This window comes from Lepidothrix coronata, unplaced genomic scaffold, assembly GCF_001604755.1.
Source record: "Lepidothrix coronata isolate B3197 unplaced genomic scaffold, Lepidothrix_coronata-1.0 Scaffold37, whole genome shotgun sequence".
NCBI lineage: Eukaryota > Metazoa > Chordata > Aves > Passeriformes > Pipridae > Lepidothrix > Lepidothrix coronata.
Window position 1 is genome coordinate 7,587,675 of NW_016690217.1, and position 19,519 is coordinate 7,607,193.

At 41.3% G+C, this 19,519-nt stretch overlaps 1 protein-coding gene across 1 annotated transcript; it reads right to left on the reverse strand.

The window, feature by feature from the left end:
- Nucleotides 1-3,308: 3,308 nt before the first annotated feature.
- ARRDC3 (arrestin domain containing 3) lies at nucleotides 3,309-17,247 on the reverse strand. Its single transcript, XM_017812713.1, has 8 exons — nucleotides 16,798-17,247; nucleotides 13,565-13,646; nucleotides 10,953-11,100; nucleotides 9,635-9,737; nucleotides 9,002-9,258; nucleotides 8,410-8,572; nucleotides 7,460-7,614; nucleotides 3,309-6,090 (listed from the first exon to the last, which is right to left on the reverse strand). The coding sequence occupies exons 1-8, from the start codon at nucleotides 17,075-17,077 to the stop codon at nucleotides 6,034-6,036; spliced, it is 1,245 nt and encodes a 414-aa protein (XP_017668202.1). The 5' UTR covers nucleotides 17,078-17,247; the 3' UTR covers nucleotides 3,309-6,033.
- Between the last annotated feature and the right edge of the window lie 2,272 nt (nucleotides 17,248-19,519).

Here is a 19,519-nt window from a genome sequence, read left to right on the forward strand (position 1 = left end):
GATGTTAAGCTGATCTATTCTCTTGGTAGTCCTAAATGGGACAAATCGGCTACTTACAGAAGAAATGCATGAGTGCCAATAGACTTTAATTGATTTAGGGTAAAACCCCAATCAAAGAGTAATTTGTTAATCGGAAGTAATTACCCAGTAAATACTCTACAACTTTTACAGAGCCACTGAACCACAGAGGGTGTTCTTCAATTCTGTTTCTTAGCTCTTGGGCAACCATGACAGCTTTGCCTTGAATATTGACCATATCTAGTGGGGAGTTTCATTTTGATTCTAGGCAGTCCAATGACAGCAAGGCCTTGCTTAGCTCAGGGAAATTCCATTAATTTTCAGATAAAAATAAATAATATCAGTTTCTGCAATAATTTTCCCTCTCCTCCCATGTTCCGACCTAGTATTCAGCTGAAACAAAAGTATCATATCTCCTTTGAGAAAGATTGAATGGCATCACAATGACAAACATTTCAGGCAAGGGGCCTGAAGCAAACTCAATATGCAGCGTCCTTCTGAACTCTGAATCTCCCATTAGGAACTGGACTAGGTGAAAGGTACACAGTTCGACTTGCATTTTGTGGCAGCACTTGGACTCTACTCAGAAACTATTGCTCTGTCCTAATGTCCAGGCCAGGAGATAGGGGGATCCAGCTCTAAAAATAGTGCGCTGTAGCTAGGTGGAGAAGTTCCAGGAGTGAATGATTGCCGGGAAAAGAAATAGGTTACTTTTCTCCTATTTCCAGGATATGGTCTGGAGGTCAGGTGGAACATGCCTGACACTGTGCCTTTGCAAGTGGCTTTCACTAAAAACATCAAAATCTAGGAGCTGAAATCCAAGTAACGGTCATACTGTGCAAATCCTGGTAACTGCTCAAGTGTCTGTGGATCTCTGAAAGGGGATTCCACTCAAAATGCAAAAAACTTGGGAAGTCTGGTCTCTGTGGCATCAGGAACAGCTGTCCTCCTGCAGCACTGGCCTACTGAAAATCTACATTTGTCTCTCTGTGGAGTTGCCCATAGCCATGCACCTAGAGTCACAGGAATTGATTCAAATCAGCAGCATTGGCCTGGCCAAAGATGTTTTCCTTTGGAAAAACATTGTTGGGTGGCTGCCCAGATTCACATGCTGCTTCTGGAGACCCTTCTTCACTGCAGCTGGGCTTTGTGCTTCTAGCTATGCTGTGGAAAGCTAAGATTATGGCGAGGTAGTGATACATTTCTATAAAACACAAAAAGGCTTAAATCTAAAAAGGAGTTAAAAAGTGCTAGGTACATGTTTAGCTAGATATTTGCCAGCAAATGTATTGATAAACATTGCAACACTGCCTCTCAAAGCTCAAATGCTTAAGCAATTGTAAACCTCCTGCTGTTCTGTACACTTAAGGACAGCTGATGCTGAAGAGCCACTACTTTTACCTCCTAATGTAGCTCAGTTTTGTACATGCACTCCGGTATTTATATCAAGAAACATCCGCATTTAAAAAATCAGATCTCATATAATAAAACTCTGGTAACTTCCAATATAATAATGCTGACAATAAAGCTAAGTTTAATTGTTAGAGGTGCGGGTCTGAAAATGTGAGATTTGGCAGTGTGTGTCCCCTAAATGGTGTTAATTTAAATTCTAACACTGTCACATAGCATTGGAAACACCCTAAGAAGGGTTGTGCTGGTATTACAAAAAAAAATAAAATAAAATATTGCTACTCAGCTATATGAAGCTTGTTGTGGTTTTGGTTAGGGTAGAGTTAACTTTCTCCACAGTAGCCAGGATGGGGACGTGTTTTGGATTTGCACAGAAAACAGCACTGACAACCTAGAGATGTTCTAGTTATTGCTGAGCAGAGCTTATATAGATAGCATCAAGGCCTTTTCTGCTCCTTGTGCCACCCCGCCAGTGAGCTGGCTGGGGGTACACAAGGGGTTGGGAGGGCATACAAGCAGACAGCTGACCCCAGTTGACCCAAGGGATATTCTAGGCCATATGATGTCATGCTCAGCATATAGAGCCGGCGAAAGGAGGAAGTGGGGGGTACATTCAGAGTGATGGTGTTTGTCTTCCCAAGTCACCGTTAAGGCATGATGGAGTCCTGCTTTCCTGGAGATGGCTGAACACAAGACTGTCCTTTGGAAGTGGGGAATGAATTCCTTGTTTTGCTGTGCTTGTGTCTGTGGCTTTTGCTTTAATAAACTGTCTTTATCTGAAACCACACATTTTTGCACTTTTCCTCTTCCGACTCTACCCCATCCTGTTGGTGGGGGACTAAGAGAGCAGCTGTGTGGTGCTTAGTTGCCAGCAGAGGTTAACCAACAACAGATCTCCGAGCAGACAAGTGAAATGACAAGACAACCTTTTTCATGTTTCTTGTTGGTTTAAACCAGATCTCAAAGTTAACAGGGTTATTAATGGGGGGGAAATAAACCCTCAGTCTGCCTGGATTCTTCACCAATAAGAAACTCAAAATTAAGCTAATATGCTCTATTTCGGAGAGAAGTTTCTATTTTTATTACGTAGGATGTTGGGTTAGATGTTTTGTGTTGCCCACACTAGCAGCTGCATCACTGGAAGGAAGGTACAGTCCTGTGGGAACACAGTGGTTGCTAGTACCCTAGACACCAACAGAGAGACACAGGCAGGCTGGCTGCTCAAGCCCCTGGCTGTTTGCCTGATGAAGCTTCTCTTAGGTCAAATGACACATTGATCTTGAAGGATAATGAGACATTGATCTTGAAGGATAATGAGAATCCATTTCGCACATGCGTGGTATGTGGAAGGGAGATGCCACACCACCGGCACACTGGGGACACTCAACAACCTGTGCAGGGCACAGGTGGACATGCCCACATCTGCTCACCTCCAAGGAAACAGCAAAGGGCACCTTCTACACCCCAACTCAACAAACCACTTTTCAAAGTCCCAGCTGCAAACTAGACCTTTGGAGTCACCCCCCAATTTCCCCCTACCCCTCCAAAACGTGTGTTACCCCTAAGGGAAAGGACCAGACACCTGGAAACAGGGTTACTGCAGCTGCAATGCAATACTAACACAGCATCCTGAAAAGGCATTTCCACATTCAGGAAACCACAGTTTCCCATCTGGGACCCAGCCGCATGAGCTCACCAATGTAAACAAAAGGGGCAAAGGATCCCAAAACTAGACTCCTGTGGTACTTCGTGGTATAGTTCTAGAAACAGCTCTTCCCTATGTAGTTTGAGACAGGTAATACATGTGTTCCTGTAGTAGATTCCTGTATTATGTGATCTTTGTGGTTTTTATTTTATACATAGGTATGACATTTAAAACCTTTTTTTTTTTTACAAAAGTTTATTTTTCACAAGGAAGAGCAATAGGAAAAATTAAACTGTTTTCCACATATCGTTTTCTTGAAACAGAGTCTACAAGGACATATTCAGCACCAAAACTAAAAACAAACAAAAAATACAAACAGCCATAGAATATAATCTATAAAGCAAACATTTAATATTGCACTTTGTTTCTCTAATGTTTGGATTTTACTTACTTTTTCCTAATTCAGATCAGAATTCTCTATCAAATACTGGGCTACAACTGTGAACCTCATGTTTTATAATGCTGAGAATTGACCAACATTTGTGGAAGAGTAATGCCTCTGAATAATGAACATAATTGAAACTGGAAGTCTTTATTTGATAAGCTTATACAATTTTTTTGCTCTAATCAAAAAGGCTCTGATGCCATGTCAATTGCTATGATATTGGTCAATCCTGCTTCATATGCAATTTTCTATTATATTGTGGTAAGTACTTTAATGCTATGTATATCAGCAATTGTTCCCTAGTCTGTTAAAATAACAAAAAAGGAAAAAAAAGTAAAACCACCAAATGCCCTTTTACACCTACGATCCCATCAGCTTTTAAAATTGTCTGGTTGGAGAGGGTAGAAGGAAGGGACATCCACAAAATTGGCTTAGTAACATAAGACATAATCTAATTTCCTTCTCACCAGTATTCCTGTTCAAAGCCCAAGCCTTTTAACTGAATCACTTAAAACGCGACTCATTTATATTTTATCACCCTGTTGTCATTTCTGAAACATGAATTATCCTTCATGTTCTCATAAAGGCCACTTATGGAAAAGCCTATTTTGTCGCATTGATGAAGCCTTAAAAACAAGGCAGAGGTTTTTAAGAATGAGCACCATGCAAAAACACCAGCCTCTCCTCTTCCACTCTGTGAGCTGTTTTATTGCACAAGGAGATAAGTATTTGATGGATTACATCTTGATTTGTTTAAGTAGTCAAGACCAGAACGGTGTCCCTTTGTCAGTGGTCTGTGTTACACGGTTTCTGAAAAGGAAAGTTGACTTCCATTATACTTCTCTAGCCTGTAAGCGCTGGTATTCACATTAGCACATCTAACGGCTCCCTTGCACTCTTTCTCTTCGGGCACACTCAAGGGCAAGTGCTCTTTCCACATAATTTCTTGCATTTTGAATGAATATACAGTAAAACTCACTGTTCTCTTTGTTTTAAAGCTCTTGAGAGTACCACATTAAGATGTAATCGTGGAAGCAATTCCAGATAACTTGTATCTAAGTATGGCTGGTAACACTGATCCTTCCCAGTTTAATTATACTTCTAGTCTTTTACAGTATCATAAACCCTGAAGATAATACAAAGTGCACAAACTGAGCTCTTAGCATAATACAAGCTTTTCCTGCAGTTTGAAATATACTTTCTACTAGACTTATTATATATAGAATTTTTGGTGATTAAGTAGCTATATATAAAAATAGATTTACTTTCCCTTCCCATCCCTACCTACTTGAGATATTGATCTGTCTATGAATCCTAGACAGTGTATGACTATTTCCTTTTAAAATTTTTTTGAGGAAGAGCTGATGTCTGCTGGTGCTGCTTTCATTTGTGCCTTTTTTTTTTTAGAGCTTCACAACTTGAACATCTTTTTTTATAATGCAGAAAGAGAATGGGAATGAGGGTGGGTTTTGTAACTTTTGTGTATGTCCCTATTCCAGATCTCCCTCTCAAATAAAGAACAAAAACAAAATACAAACACAAAACAAAAAAGAACTTAACAGTGCAATGTAACAAAACAAATAGCATTCCAACAGTTTGGCAAGTGATGAGTTCACCTGAGATTAAGTGATTTTTAGGCAGTCTGTAACAAAATGCTGCTTTGCGATAATAGTAGAAAGGCAACAAATTCTTAAAAGAAATCAAGAAGGTATACAATCTTGATGAAGTCTATTAGTTTCTGTCTATTAACTCTTCATCCCCCACCCTATCCCCACATCTGTTGCTTATCTACTACAGTAGGCTGCAAAACATAAAGCAAGAAGGATTGGCTTGAAGGCATTTGATGTTTGTAAATAAATCCACAATAGGATCCAAGCTGAAGAGGTGATACATGATCAGCCTACTAGGACAATTCTGAGCATGTGCATATGCAGGTAAAGTCCAGGCTACATTAAATTAAAAAAAAAGAAAAGTCAGTGCATTTGTCAAAGTCTGTTGCTGTTGGTTTGTTTGTTTTTTTTTTTTTTTTTTTTTTTTTTTTTTTTTTTTTTTTTTTTTTTTGTCAAAGCTTTCTTTTGCTCCTTATTGTGCGGACCACAAACAAATAAGAAAGGGGTAACAACAGTCCGGCATAAATGAGAAAAAGCTGTAGTGACACTGAACCGCACAATGTAAGCAATAAGCATGTGCAAATTTCCAAATCATAAGAGGAAGCCATCCCTCTCTTAACATGTTTGAGTGTTTGGACACACATGACTGTAGGTTAGTAAGGCTGCTCCTAGTATGTGCCAGTATTTAAGAGGGAGGGGGGAAAGCTCAGGTCTTCAAGCATGTGGAGCAGTCCTACAATGTTACTGCAGGCTTCAAAGCATGATCACAGGTTGTTTTCATTTATTCACCATACAGGCAAGAGCAAAACCACTTTCTCTGAAAGCGTCTCCACTATGATGCCTTGACCTTCAACACGGCAGGTATGGTTCAAAACCCAAGTCAAGTCAGCTTCTTATGGATTCCTTCAACGAGAGGGGCAAGATGGTCTGTCGTCTGTGGTTTGATCTGGGTTTGGATCAATCTAAACAAAAGAGGGAAAGAACCCAACAACCCAAGTTATTTTTAGCCAATTGCTAGAAAATAAAACAATCTGAACAAAAACCCACCAAAACTGATGAGTCTAAGACAATCAGTGATAAATGGCACTCCCAATCCAAAGGTTATTCGAGTAACTGAAATACCTCTGCACAGTTAGACGAACTTCCAACGACAAACTAGTAACTTAATGGAAAACTTTAAGCTACAGGTTGATGGCAATTTAAAGATAAGCACAAAGAAGTAATTAAAAAATTGGAAAATCTGTTTTAGTAGGACAGAAATATTTTTATTTATTTATTGTACACAAAAAGACAACCTGGCTCATCACTAAACATGTAACTTAAAACACTACATTAATTTCAGAAGACGTTTTGCTTAGAAAGGCACAAAACCTCCTTCTACTTAATTTATAGGTAATTAATCCTCAAACACCCCATAAAATGTCTTGGAAGTTCATGTGTTCCACACATTATGTCTTCTTCCTTTCTACAAAAGGAATGGGTGAAGAACACGCTAACTTAATGGTAAGTCTAGTATATAGTTTGGTCAGTTAATTTTAGAAAGCCATTTTTTAGGACAAAGTAAAGGCTTCTTTCTAAATCTCTAAACAAAAGGGCCTGAGTTGTATTCTAGTGTTAAGCTATGAAAGAGTTTTCAGATAAGACTCCAGCAGACAAAAAACACATCACTCACTGCCCACTCAATCACTTAATGGCAGGTAAGTGTTACAAGAGGAAAAGAAAAAAAATCAGGAGTGGGTGAAAGCCAGGCAAGTTTTAGCCAAAGGACACTATTCTGTCCTATACCACCTCTTTTCTCTCAAAAAATATGAACATAGAGAGCTTTTGAAGTCATGTCCCAGTTACTGAGCGGCTTTCACAGAACTTAAAACTACAGACAAATGTTGAAACTGTGCATTTAGAGAAACCTAAGTCAGAAAGAATACCTTTGCAACTTCTCTACATAGAACTTCTGAAAGCAATAGATACACAGAACCTAAAATAAACAGTACTTTTATAAAGTAGAGGTGAAAAACATTAGCAGGTTGTGCATCTGTACACTCAAAATGTTGGTGTTCATCAATGCATGTGTTATATATATAATACAAGGTTTTAACGAAGTTGCCCAGAGGGTGCATAACAGCTTGGAAATTTCTACAAAGCGTTAGAATAGTAAAGAATCCTGAAAAATTATTGATGCAATTTATCTGCACTTTGCTAAAACAAAGTTTCCTTATCTTCTGTTCATAATTTTAATTATTCTTCCTGTTTTTTATAAAGCAGAAACACTTTCCTACATTTTTTTCCAATCAGAAAAACATTGAATTCGTGATTATATTCTGAGGTACCTACTTCTGAATAGAGGGGTGGAGGCAGAAAACGGAACTCCTGGATATATGCAAACAATGGTCCTGGAAGTGCCCTCTCAAAGTCATCACAAGCACCTAAGGGTGCAAGGCTGGACTGTCGTTGTTCCTCTGTGACCACTTCTGCATAGCTGGGAGGTGCTGCAGGGAAAAGGCACACGCAGTTCGAACAACAAGTTCTTATGCATGTCAGAACATATAACATGATAAATATTAAAACTTTTATCATTGTAAAGTGTAAAATGCAGGTAGATAAGTAACTTCAGTGATTTTTCCAGTTCTTGAACATTGAAAGGGAGGGTAGGCTGTTACGGTTTACTTTAAGACTATGCTCAAATCCAACAGCAGACTGACTGTTGTTTATTGTGGTTAAATATCTCTTAAAATTTAATGCATACTCAAAATACTGAATTTCTGTACAGGCAGGAATATTAGCATATTGCATTTCTTTGGGCTCCACAAATCAGTCTGAGATTTGCACACAAAACACCCCAGGTACTTATATCCAAAAAGAGGGAAAGAGATACAGAGTTTCTCCTTTGACAAACGATTCCCACTGCAATGGATTACACTATCTTTTCACAAAGCCTTGGATACTAAGGATGGTAAACGTCACCTGCCATAACTGCTACTTTGACAGGTTACAATGCCTTATAATCAAGGATGCAATTGGGATACTGGAGGCAGGATTAATTCTGCCCAGGTACAATGGCATTCCATGCCAGTGTCCAAGCAGCTGGATTCTACTGCTTGTCCCCAAGAGAGGAAGACAGGGAGGAAACTCTGTTCTTCTACACAGGACAGGCAGGTGGTAAGGAAACATCCACAAGGGATTTCCTGTGGGCTTTATTATCAGAGATGTAATTTGTGTCTGTTTGCATGACAGCAATGAATAAAGCAGACAAAAATCAAAACAGACTTGTTTTGTCAGGTTACCTTCTGGTCTTTCAGGCAGCGTCAGACCAAGCCAATTCATGTTCATGCTACACTGGCTGCTCACACTTGATGTTCTGCTGCCAAACGGGTGTAGAGGAATGGTGCCAATGACCAGTGGTAAGTTGAGGAATAAATCCATGGCGCCCGGAATATCAACATATACCTAAAGAACATCAAAGAGGTGTATGATTAAAAATAGCTTTGTACCTGCACTTCATAATTATTAGACTAAAGTCTCCGCCCATGGAATTCTTCAGAAGGAACTGAAGTTTTTTGTTTGTTTGTTTTGGAGCCAATGTCCCTAGAGAGATAAAAAGCTCCCCAAGTCAAAAGCAGCTAAAGATTCTTAACACAAGCCCTCACTTGGAAATGTTGCCTACTCATAACACATTTGCTTATCTGGCATGGCAAAACTGCTTTATAGAACATGCAAGATTTAAACTGAATTTATTTACAGAATTTCTGTCAGGATGCTAATGGTAGGTTATGTATTTCTTTTCTAACTAGTTAGCAGCACACAATGTTTTGCTAAAAATCTGCAAGGAATAATGGAAACTACTCATGCTCAAGTGAAACAAACCACCCAACATACCATCAGTGAATACTCCACACGAATTATACTACAGTCAAGGATTGAAGGGGAAACAGGTGGAATTTTCAACTGTTTGCCATTCCAGGTTTCCGTTTTGCCAGATGACAAGGATTCCCCGCGCAGGTTGGCAACAAGCTGTTTGACTTCCTTCATTTTTCCTTTGGCATAAAATGCCTGTGTTTGGTAAATGGCTGCCTTTGGCACCACCACACGGGAAGAGCAGTTCTCAATCTCAGCAAAGATCTGAATTGACTCACCTGAAACAAAACAATTTCATGTTCTCTTTATATTTGCATGACAACTGAAGCAAATTGCCATATACTGTGTATTGTTGTAATGCGCTAGCAATGCTCTACACTTTGAACAACACCTACTGATGTTAACAGGAATAAGGTCAGCATGAGATACTTCTGGCAGAAAAATGCACAGGTCTAATAGAAGCAGATGCCCTTTGACAATCTGGAGACATAGCAAGTTAACAAAGCCAGTTGTTTAGAAATAGCAAGCCTGATGAATGCAAACTGAGGTGGTAAGAATAGTTAAAATGTTTCTTTTATATAACAGCAGTTAAGTACAAAGTGTCATTTTAAAAGGGAAGGAAAAACATTTCCTATAATTACTTCTGTTACATACCTGGGGTGTAGCCCTTCCTTTCAATTTTGGCACTTAAGGATATTGGGCCTGAGGTACAAAACCAACAACAGAGAGTTTTTTCTTTTGTGCCTGCTTGGGGTGACTGCAAGAAAAAAACAACATTGTCCATTCAATTGAGAGCTCTATGACTCTTTTAACCTATTCTAATCAAGACCAAAAAATTATTTTAATAATGTACTTATTACACACTTTGATAAGCATAGCTAGTTTTATTTAGAGGAAGAATTCTCAAGCAAAATGCACTATGCAAACTGTAAAGTGTATTCTAATTCCATACTAACACTGCTTTTTTTGTTAGACTTCTACTTCTACTACAGTCACATTTAGAACAGGTTTTTATACACAAATAAATATAGCATAGCTTAAGAAAAGGTTTTATAGCCTATATATCTCAGCATACTGTTGGAAGAGCTTTTAATTTATCATTAAACTAGAAGGTCTTTTCAGTACACTATTTCAGAAACAATAACTAAGTTTAAATACTGTAACCTTGACTCCTGCTATTTCCTGTTGCAAAGAGATCCTGTTTCATCTATATTAAACAGACTTTGTTATTTTACACGACACTAGGATTTAGGACTTGATCCAAAGCCCATTAAAGTCGAATGAGAGTCTTTTGATTTTAAGGGTATTTGTGCAAGACCAATGTCCCTTTGCAAGTCTGATTTTTCACCCATACACACAAGAAACCTATTTCAATGGACTTTGAGGTTTTCCACCCCCCCCCCCCGTAAGGGGGCATCTGAAGAAGTGGGGGTGGGGAATGGAATTTTAGGCCAGACTGAAATCAAATCCTCATTGAAAGCAGTTGTGATACTGAAATTATTTTAATGAAATGACATTTCAGAAAAAGATTATAGAGAATTGTGATAATTTCTCCCCACTGGTAGAAAACTATCCATATGGAAATTATCAATTATGCACACCAGTATATTTTTTACTTTGCATTTTTCAGTTAGCAGTCTGTCATAATTCTTGAAAATTTCACTGTTCCTTTATTCAAAATCAAAGAGGAACAGTTCAGTTCTCAAAATTTTCCTTCTTAACAATTTAGTATTATCAATTTAAATTGATAAAGCCATTTTACATATCTTAAAAGTGAAGCAACTCCAAGTACAGGAAAACATAGCTTTCAAAATATCAGAGTTGCTGAACTAATGAAATACTGAGATGATTGGCCATAACTAAAGTAGCAAATAAGTATTAGATAGAATTAGATGTGGATAGTATTTCAGTTACTATACTTCATTATTTTTTATGCCAGGAACAAAAAATGAATAATTCTGTCAATTCTTACCAGTAATGAAGGAGTGTTGATATCTATATGTTCAAAGACTGTAAATTCCTTCTTTAATTTTACTGGTAGAAACCAAGGCCTATGCAATTCGGCTTTCACCCAATAGCGCACACTGCCATGTCTGCCTTCGAATGAGGTAGCAAGTGGTCTGTGCAGGACACAAAGGTCAAAATTGAATTGATCAGGTCAGGGATTAGTATATAGAACTGCATTTTTAATGCACTGTAGTACTTAATGAAGAGTAACTTATTTGCAAAGTTTCCATATCTCAGAAAAATTCAAGATTAAAGATGGGAGAAAAAATCATCTCCAATTCATCCTACCGTAGTTTTGCATAGATTTTAAGAATCAATTAAAGAATTGTACTAGAAAATGCCAGGAGAGTACACATTTCTTTTAAACTGAAGAGGCTACTTTCACATCTAGAGTAAAGCATGCAAATTCAAGGCTAAAATTTGATTACCAACTTAAAATTAGCACTAGTATAAACCATTTACAGTTTTGGATATTGCATTTTGTAAATCATTGTCTATTACTTAACTTGGCCAGTAGCTCAGTATGAGGTTAACTTTAACTGTAACTCAGCGTTTTTGTAGTTAGTTTCACCCTAAAGCAGAGTAAATATTCCAACTTGGGAGTTCTGAAGACAGAGGCTATTTTGAGCACCTTCTAATTTTCCTCTACCTTGATGAGACCAGCTTAAAACATTTATAATACATAAGGATGTACATATACAAGCATATATATACGTACATATATATACACACATGAAATCATCAAGACTACTCTACTCTGAACTTTGATACATCAAGTAAGTCTATTTTAGGAGCTGGAAGAGAGATAATGTGGAAAGGTTTTCCAGACCTTTAAGCGTTGCCTTTTTTACTGTAATATCCTAAAACGCAACACGAAGTATCTTTGTAGTCCAATATTTCCAATTAACAGTAGTTTTCCATAACTCTTCTTTTTCCATTTTACTATGTTTTGAATATACTGTTACATATACATTAAAAATAAATTATTTGCAAAGTTTCCATATTTTCCATAGGGAGTAATACTAGCCACGCTAGTGCTTTACTAGAATTATTCTTTCAGTTACAGGTTTGACTTGTCTATTTGCACATCTGACATGTTTATGTTTTTCCCCCTAATAATCCAATTAAAAAGATTTTCTAATCCATCTCCAATGTTTCATTCTGCCTCATGTTCTGTAGGGCAAAAATCAGTCAGGATGGTGCACATCTTTCTGTTGTTATTCTGAAGTTTAAGTCGATTTTGGAAGTATTCCATGGACATTAGCAAGTAAGTAGCGTAACCATGAAGTGTCAAAGTTCAAGCTTTTAATATCACCCTTTTTCAGTACTATCAAAAACTGGTTTAATAGTTATTCCTTCAGGTCACTTAAAAAGAACCTGTACTTTGACCAATACTTGTGATATTTTGCTGGCTGGCTGTTTCACTACAAGCTCAGCATTACATGTTCATGTATATGATATTTTGGGGTGGGGTTTTTTAAATGCCCCTTCCAAATCAAGCGAAAATCAGTATTAGCCTTACTTCTTCTTGCAGTTGAGATTTTCACACAATGCTAACTTGCCTGTAAGGTCTTCATAGTAAATGTTACTGGAATAGTGTAGAAGTTCTGTGCTGTACACTTTGAAACTGACCTGTAAAGCGTTTATCATCTGCAGGTTCCGCTAAAACCACCACTTCCAATAAACAGCTTTAATATTAGGTAGTGAGCTATTCTGCATAACACACTGCCAAATTGCCAGTGACTTTCAAAACTTTAATGACTTCACTACTTGCCCTTTACAGCAAAAGGCTCCTTTTTCCATCCTTATTCAGACTCCTCCTTTTCCTGTGTATTTAATTTTATTGCAACTTGTATTTTAGCTCATTTCCATATTGTTAACTCTTCTATGTATAAATATTGCACAATGTCTACATTACACATTTCAGACAGTGATGGGGGAACAATCTTTATCTTAACACTTCTGCTCTCACTCTTGCTTCACCTGCGCTTTCTAAGGCAAATGGGATTAGGTATGGGAACTTTCTTACTTCTACCCTTCCTTTCTGCATGAAAGGCTAGCCAGGGTATATACATCCTATTTGAGTACAAACAACCTTCTCTTTTGTTGAAATCTGGTTAAATTTGCTGCATCTCTTCCAGATGCATCTGTCCCAGACTGAGGCCAAACAATTCCACTCTGATCTTATCTCTAGTTCTGCTGGTCTGCATAGCTCCAGTAAATGGCCGACTGAGTTAGAAGGTATCTCAGCTACTCTGCAGGACTCCAGTGGCAGTTCAAATTCCACTCCCTCCTCTTTGGAAGGGGTAGTAGATTGGAATACCTAAAAGTCAGTAGGACTTGGTCAAAAGAAAGTGAGCAACTGGGCAGCAATGAACCTTTTTGTGGCAGCTATAAAAAGAAAAAGAACGTGTATCAGTGTAAAAGCAACCTCTTCAGTGTAACAAGAGTATGTTCTCTGCTGCATGTTGGAGCACAATTCCTACTACCATTGAAAAGGTTTCCCCTCCACCCACAGCAGGAGTTTTGGTCAGGCGGGTGGGCAGCAGGGCCTGAGGACTGTGTGGGGGTACTTACGTCTGTGGAAGCTCGAAGCTGAATGCATATTCATGCCTTCCCGAAAGGATGGTGTGAAGGCCTTCTTCTGAGTTGTCATCATCTAGAGGAGAGAAAAACCAACATGCTATTCCATCTGCACACATTTCATATAAGGCATGGGCTTCTCTTCCAGAATAAAAGAGATTTTCACACACATTACAACACTTTAAAGAACGTGATGCACCAGAAACAAGGCCCTCCAGTCCATTGGTTATTAACTGCTGGAATGCAGGGAGAACTCTGACCAACAGAAAGGCAGGCAAGATTGCCACATTCACTTTACAAAGAAGCAGAAAAATTTGTTTTAATTTATAATCCCGCCTCTGAACACTGACACAGTTTCAACTGCTGCCATTTCAAGGCCTGCGTGTAAGATCTGTAATGGAAATCATGCTGCTTTCCACAGCAATTGCTAGTCAGAATGAACCAGAGATGGCTCTGTAGCAGCATTAACTGTACCGAGTCTGCTGTTTAAGATTAAATGTAGTAATTTAGCTTCTTTGTATCTCCAGCCTGGCAACGGTGTCAGGCCGTTAATCATAAAAAAGTGTGAGAACGGAATAACAGTGTACAAGCACCACCAGGAAAGCACCAGACAAAGTCAGGGACACAGAAAATGGCAGGCTGCCCGATTAACACTGTCTAGAGCTAAGGTTTTTTTGGTGTTTTTTTTTTTTGGGGGGGGGGAGGTTTAACTTGATCTTGTTTAGACAGCAAGACCCAGACACTTGCTGGTTTTCTGCCAGGAATGCTGCCCCTTGTTTATGGTCATGGTCATGATTACTTTATATGCCACAAGAAAACTGACATTTATTCTGACATAAGACCAGAAAAACGCTGACTTGGTCAAAATAGAAAGTTTTGTAAAAAATAACTGAGCACCTTACACATAAAAACGGCTGGAATAATAAATGGAGATATAGCGAGACAAAGTGAAAGGAAAGAGCATATGTGTAGCAGTCTTAAGCGCTAATGGAGGCACGCAGGAGGGTTGTAAGTTCCCATTGTCCTACAGAAGCACCGATGCTCCACTTCCTACAGTGCAAACATTGAAAATCTTAAGTAAAATAATAATAATAAAAAAAGAACAAACAGTAAAAAAAAATATTAAAAAAAAAAACCCTCAGCAAGATGTGGACATAAATGCACCTTCAAGCACGAAGCATTACCCAACACAGGTCAGGAAAACGCGCTGAAAGGGCGGCATAACGTATCACCATAAGGGTATGTGTGTGTGAGTTTTTAATTTTTTTTTTTAAAAAAAAAAAAATTTTTTTTTTCAACGTTGTTCCGAGGGTAGGGGGCAGCGGCGCTCTCGGCTGCGGCTCCGCTCCCCACAGCCTGGCTCCCTCCCCCTTTCCTGCCAGCTCAGCAGTCCCGCCGCGGTAAACAAGTGCTGAGCTGTCAATCAGCGCGGGCTGGAGCCGGAGCCGGAGCCGACCGGCCTGAACCGGCGCGCGCGGAGCGCCGCCAGCCCCGCCGCTCGCAGGCACGCGCTGTGCGCTGTGCCCGCGGCCCTCCGAGGGCGGACCCCGCCGCTCCCCGCCGGGACCCCTCCGGCGACAGGCCCGCGGCGGGGACGTTACTGGGCACAGCCCTCCCTCTCGGAGGGGCTTCGCCAGCCCGTCGGGGAGCGGCCGCTGCCCGCCCGGGGATAAGCAGGGGAACCTGCGCCCTTCGCCCCGAGGGCAGCGCCCCGCCAATCAGCGACGGGCATCGCCTTAGCAACAGGGCAACAAACGGCGGCCGGCCAATCAGGGCGCGGCGGGGGGCGCGGCCGGGCCGAGGCTCAGCGCTCGGGGCGCTCATTGAAACGCGGCCGGCGGCGGCAGCTCCGCGGGGCGCGCGCTCATGCCACGGGCGGCTCCTGCGTGTCCGCACGTTCCTGGCACCCAGGAAGTTTCGCTCGGGCGAGTGATTTTTTTTTGAGGCAGCAGCGACAGGAGAAGGGAGGGAGCCGCAAGTAAGTCACCTCGTTAGTGAGGTGTGCGCGAGGCATTAATTAAAGAATAAATAAATAAAGCCCCCAGCTCTGCTACTGAGTTAAGTTCAAGAATGGTCGGTGATGGGCTCAGGGCCGCCCAGAGCTGTTCAAAAAATTACATTTTTTTTCTTCCCCGAAAAAAGGAGAAATACCGCATCGCTGCAGTGAATATGATGCATATTTAAGAAAAAGAAAAGGTAAGCAGCACACAAAAAAATTACATAACAGGTTTTTAACATTATTTTATTGCGCTGGGGAATTAAGTCATCGTCACCACCTGACGCGTGCGGCCAATCTGCGCGGAGCGGGCGGCGCACCGCCCCCCCTCAGCCGGTCCCAAACAGGATTGAACCGCTTCGAACAAAGGCTGCGAACTTCGGGGGGGAAAAAAAAAACAACCAACCAAGAACCACACAGACCGCCCGGACCCCGGCGCTCCCAGCCCGCCGGGGACGGTGGTCTGCACTCCGTGGGGACAATGCGGCGGGTCGGGTGGGAAATAGGGGAGCAGGAGGTCCCGATCTCCCCAGTTTTGGGAGGGATGCTCCCATTACGCAACACCGCTTCCCCTCTTCCCCCCTTTTGCTACCTATCAAGGGCTTTTCGGACACCTCGTTATACGGGGGTGACACTCCCCACCCCGTCCCGCCGACGGGGGTCCGAGGAAATTAAAGCGGTTTACAACGAGGGGGTAAAAGAAAATGAGAGAAAAAAAAAAAAGACACGTGGGGTGGTGATATGTCAAAATAAGGCACAGAGAATCTTATTTGCCAATAACGAGCCTTCCTGAAAAATTCATTGTATTATTATCCCAGTAGCCTCAGCAAAACCCCGCATGTGTCAAAAAGTATGGTTTTTACGCTTTCATTGTGTTTCAGGATTTGTCAGGATTCTGCCAATAAAGTCGTGCGGTGCCTATCTGGCTCTGATTTTACAGCTGTTTTCCCACGAACGGGCAAATCCTACTCAATATTAGCAAGGAAAAAAAGGTAGCACATTAAAAAAAAAAGTTGTTAATAAATGGTCGCGCTGAAGGGCAGGTAGTTCAAAGGAGCCCTGCTTGCAGGTACTTTGCAGATGCATTGCCTATAACTCGCCAAGGTATGACCCTGGGCATGTCCTGCTCTCCACTGCATACATTAAAAACGAGCAGGATAAACTGGGCTGATGCAGCGATGCGGGTTTTTCCCCCCCAAAGTAAAGCAGCACGATGAAGGGCAGCCCTTACCTCTCTCGTGGCCGATCAGGATGTCCTTATGGTTGAAATACTCCACTTCTTCGGTGTAGTTCTGTGTATAGGCAGTGTTGGATCCAGCATTCCTCGATTCAGTCCAACGCACTTTAGCGTGTCCCCTCGCGTGAATTTTGAGGGATTTCACCCTAATTTCCCCAGTTACTTCTAAACTGACCCTTCCTGAGACCGTATCCCCGCTAGAGTACACGGGGACATTGCTGTCATTCAGACAGTCAAAGCTTATCGTCAGACTCTTCACCTTCCCCAGCACCATGGTTTTATAGCAAAGTGTACAAAAATAGTCTGTTAAAAAAAAAAGGAGGAGGAAGGGGGGGGAGGGAACCCAAAAACAAGCAACCCCGAACCCCTCGGGCGAAGGGGCGCGGCGGCGCGTACCTTACAGCCGGCTCATGGGGGCGGCGGGGAGCCCCGGCCCCAGCCCGGGCGGCGCGGGGGGAGCTGGTGCCGGCGCGGCGTCTCCCCACAAAGGCGCTCCCGGCACCGCCGCCGGCCCCGCCTTATAAGCCGTGCGAAAAACAAGGGCCGCCGCGCATGCGCCGCCCCGCCCCCGCCCCGCCCCGCCGGGGAGCTCCCTCGCCCCGATGGGGCCCCGGGGGACACCGGGACACTGGGGAGGGGATAGTGGGGTTCGTCTGGGCCCCGAGCACCGGCAGGATACAGGCCTGAGCGGGATGTTCTGCTGCTGGAGTCAGTAGCTCCAGGGGAGACGGCAGTATTCAAGCCTCTATAAAGAGATAAAAGTTAACAAACCTCCTGCTGAAACGGGCAAACTCTCCCTTGTATGTCTCCTCATTGGTTTTTTTGTTTGTTTTGGATTGGTTGGTTGGGGTTTTGTTTGTTTGTTGTTGTCGTTTTGTTGGGTTTTGTTCATTTTGGTTTTTGTTTTGGTTTGGTTTGGTTTTCTTTGGTTTGGTTTTTTCTGTTCTTTTTTTTTTGTTGTTATGGAAAGAGAAGAGTAAAGCTTGATAGGAAATTGTGGAAACTTATGGCAATAAATAAATAAAAATAAAAATACCCTAGCCTGCTGCATAAATCACAAATTTCATTGCTTGAGAATCCTCCCTGGAAACTTCTGCGAATTAGTACTGATTCATCTGAACTGAACTATTCTAGGATGGATGACTGCCCAAGTAATACAACTTGCATTGCCTGAGAATCCTTCTTGGAAACTTTTTCTTTTCCACTGTTGGGTTTTGCTTCTTTTTCATTCTTACTGTTTTACCCAACCCTGTGTTGCTATTTCTCTAGTTAATGCTCTGGGTTTGGTTATTTATGCTACATTAGCTAATTCCCCACAGACACAAAGCTTTCAATGAGAATTTTGATGGTGGTGGGTTACATCCCTGAAGTCACTGTGCTTTGGGGGTCTACACAGAGGAGCACCGCTAAAATTTCATACGAGCAGTTAAGTTTTGAAAACCTTTGCCTATTCTTACTGTCTTTCTCAAGTAAAAGAAAAAAAAGTCATTTATATTTCCCTTGGCCTGACACCTGGTGGATGTTCTCATGCTGCTTTTGTAGCCAAAGTTGTTAGAGTGAGTCTTGGGCATAAATTAGGACTTTCTCTGGTTTTGCACCATCTTGTGGTAAGCTTTCATACATACTTAGCTCACAGAATCATAAAATCATTTTAGGTTGGAAAAGACCTTTAAGATCGAGTCCAGCTATAAAAAGAGTGTTTTACTCCTCTTCTGCCAATGCTTTTCCTATTGCTCTCATGCCTTCAGACTCAGTTGGTCTCATGCATGTGTTTATTTGCACGTTTTTCCTCTTTCCTATAATTTCAAAGGTAGCTGTGTCCTCCACGACTCATAGAAACCACAATTCCATGGTCTGAAGTTGTTGTAGGACATGTGAAAGCTGGCAGCCAGGCAATGGATGCAGCTTCCATCCATCAAGCTCGGGTCACAGCTCCTATCCTGCCAGTTCTGGGCTGGTTGTCACCATCCACCTCTCTGAGGCGAATCTGCAGAGATGATGAAGAGCAGTTGCATTTTCCAGGGAGTTGAAAACCCAAATCTTGTTTTCCCAGTGGATATTCATCTGGATTTTTAAATTTACTTGTATCTAGATAGATAAGAAGGGGACTTTCCTACATAATTGGAGTATGTGTGACATGTTTTGTATACTGCTTGCATTTGCCTGTTCCAGACTTGCTACAGAGAAATAAAATACTTTGCTAAGGACTGCAAACCCTTCCCTGTCTATCACCTGCAGATTTCATAGCCCTGTCTTGCCTCAGTCTCACTAGAATCTCTGCCTTTTGCTGATCCATTTCTGGACACACAACTTGAGAATACCACAGGTGCTGTCAGGACAGGGGATGTGCACCAAGCATTTTGTGTGAGTAGGCTCTTAGGAAGATCATACCATTTGTGAGCTTGTGGGTCTTCTTCTAGGACTTTGGGTTTTTCCAATATTCAGACATTTAGGAGCCCTGAACACTGAGCAGCAGACAGCTCTTTCTGTTCCTGGGTTGCTGTCTGGAAAGAAATGCAGTCAGTAGATGTTAGCACTGCTTGAGAACAGTTGAGAATACAACTGCTAAATCTAATTTTTATTGCAACAGTGAGACAGCCACAATTTGGAGCAACTTTTTAGGGCTGCAGATATGGTCAAGCTTTCTTAGATAGTTTTGCAAACACATAGAATGGAAATTAGTGGGACATTTGGACAGCCATACAATGAAAAAATC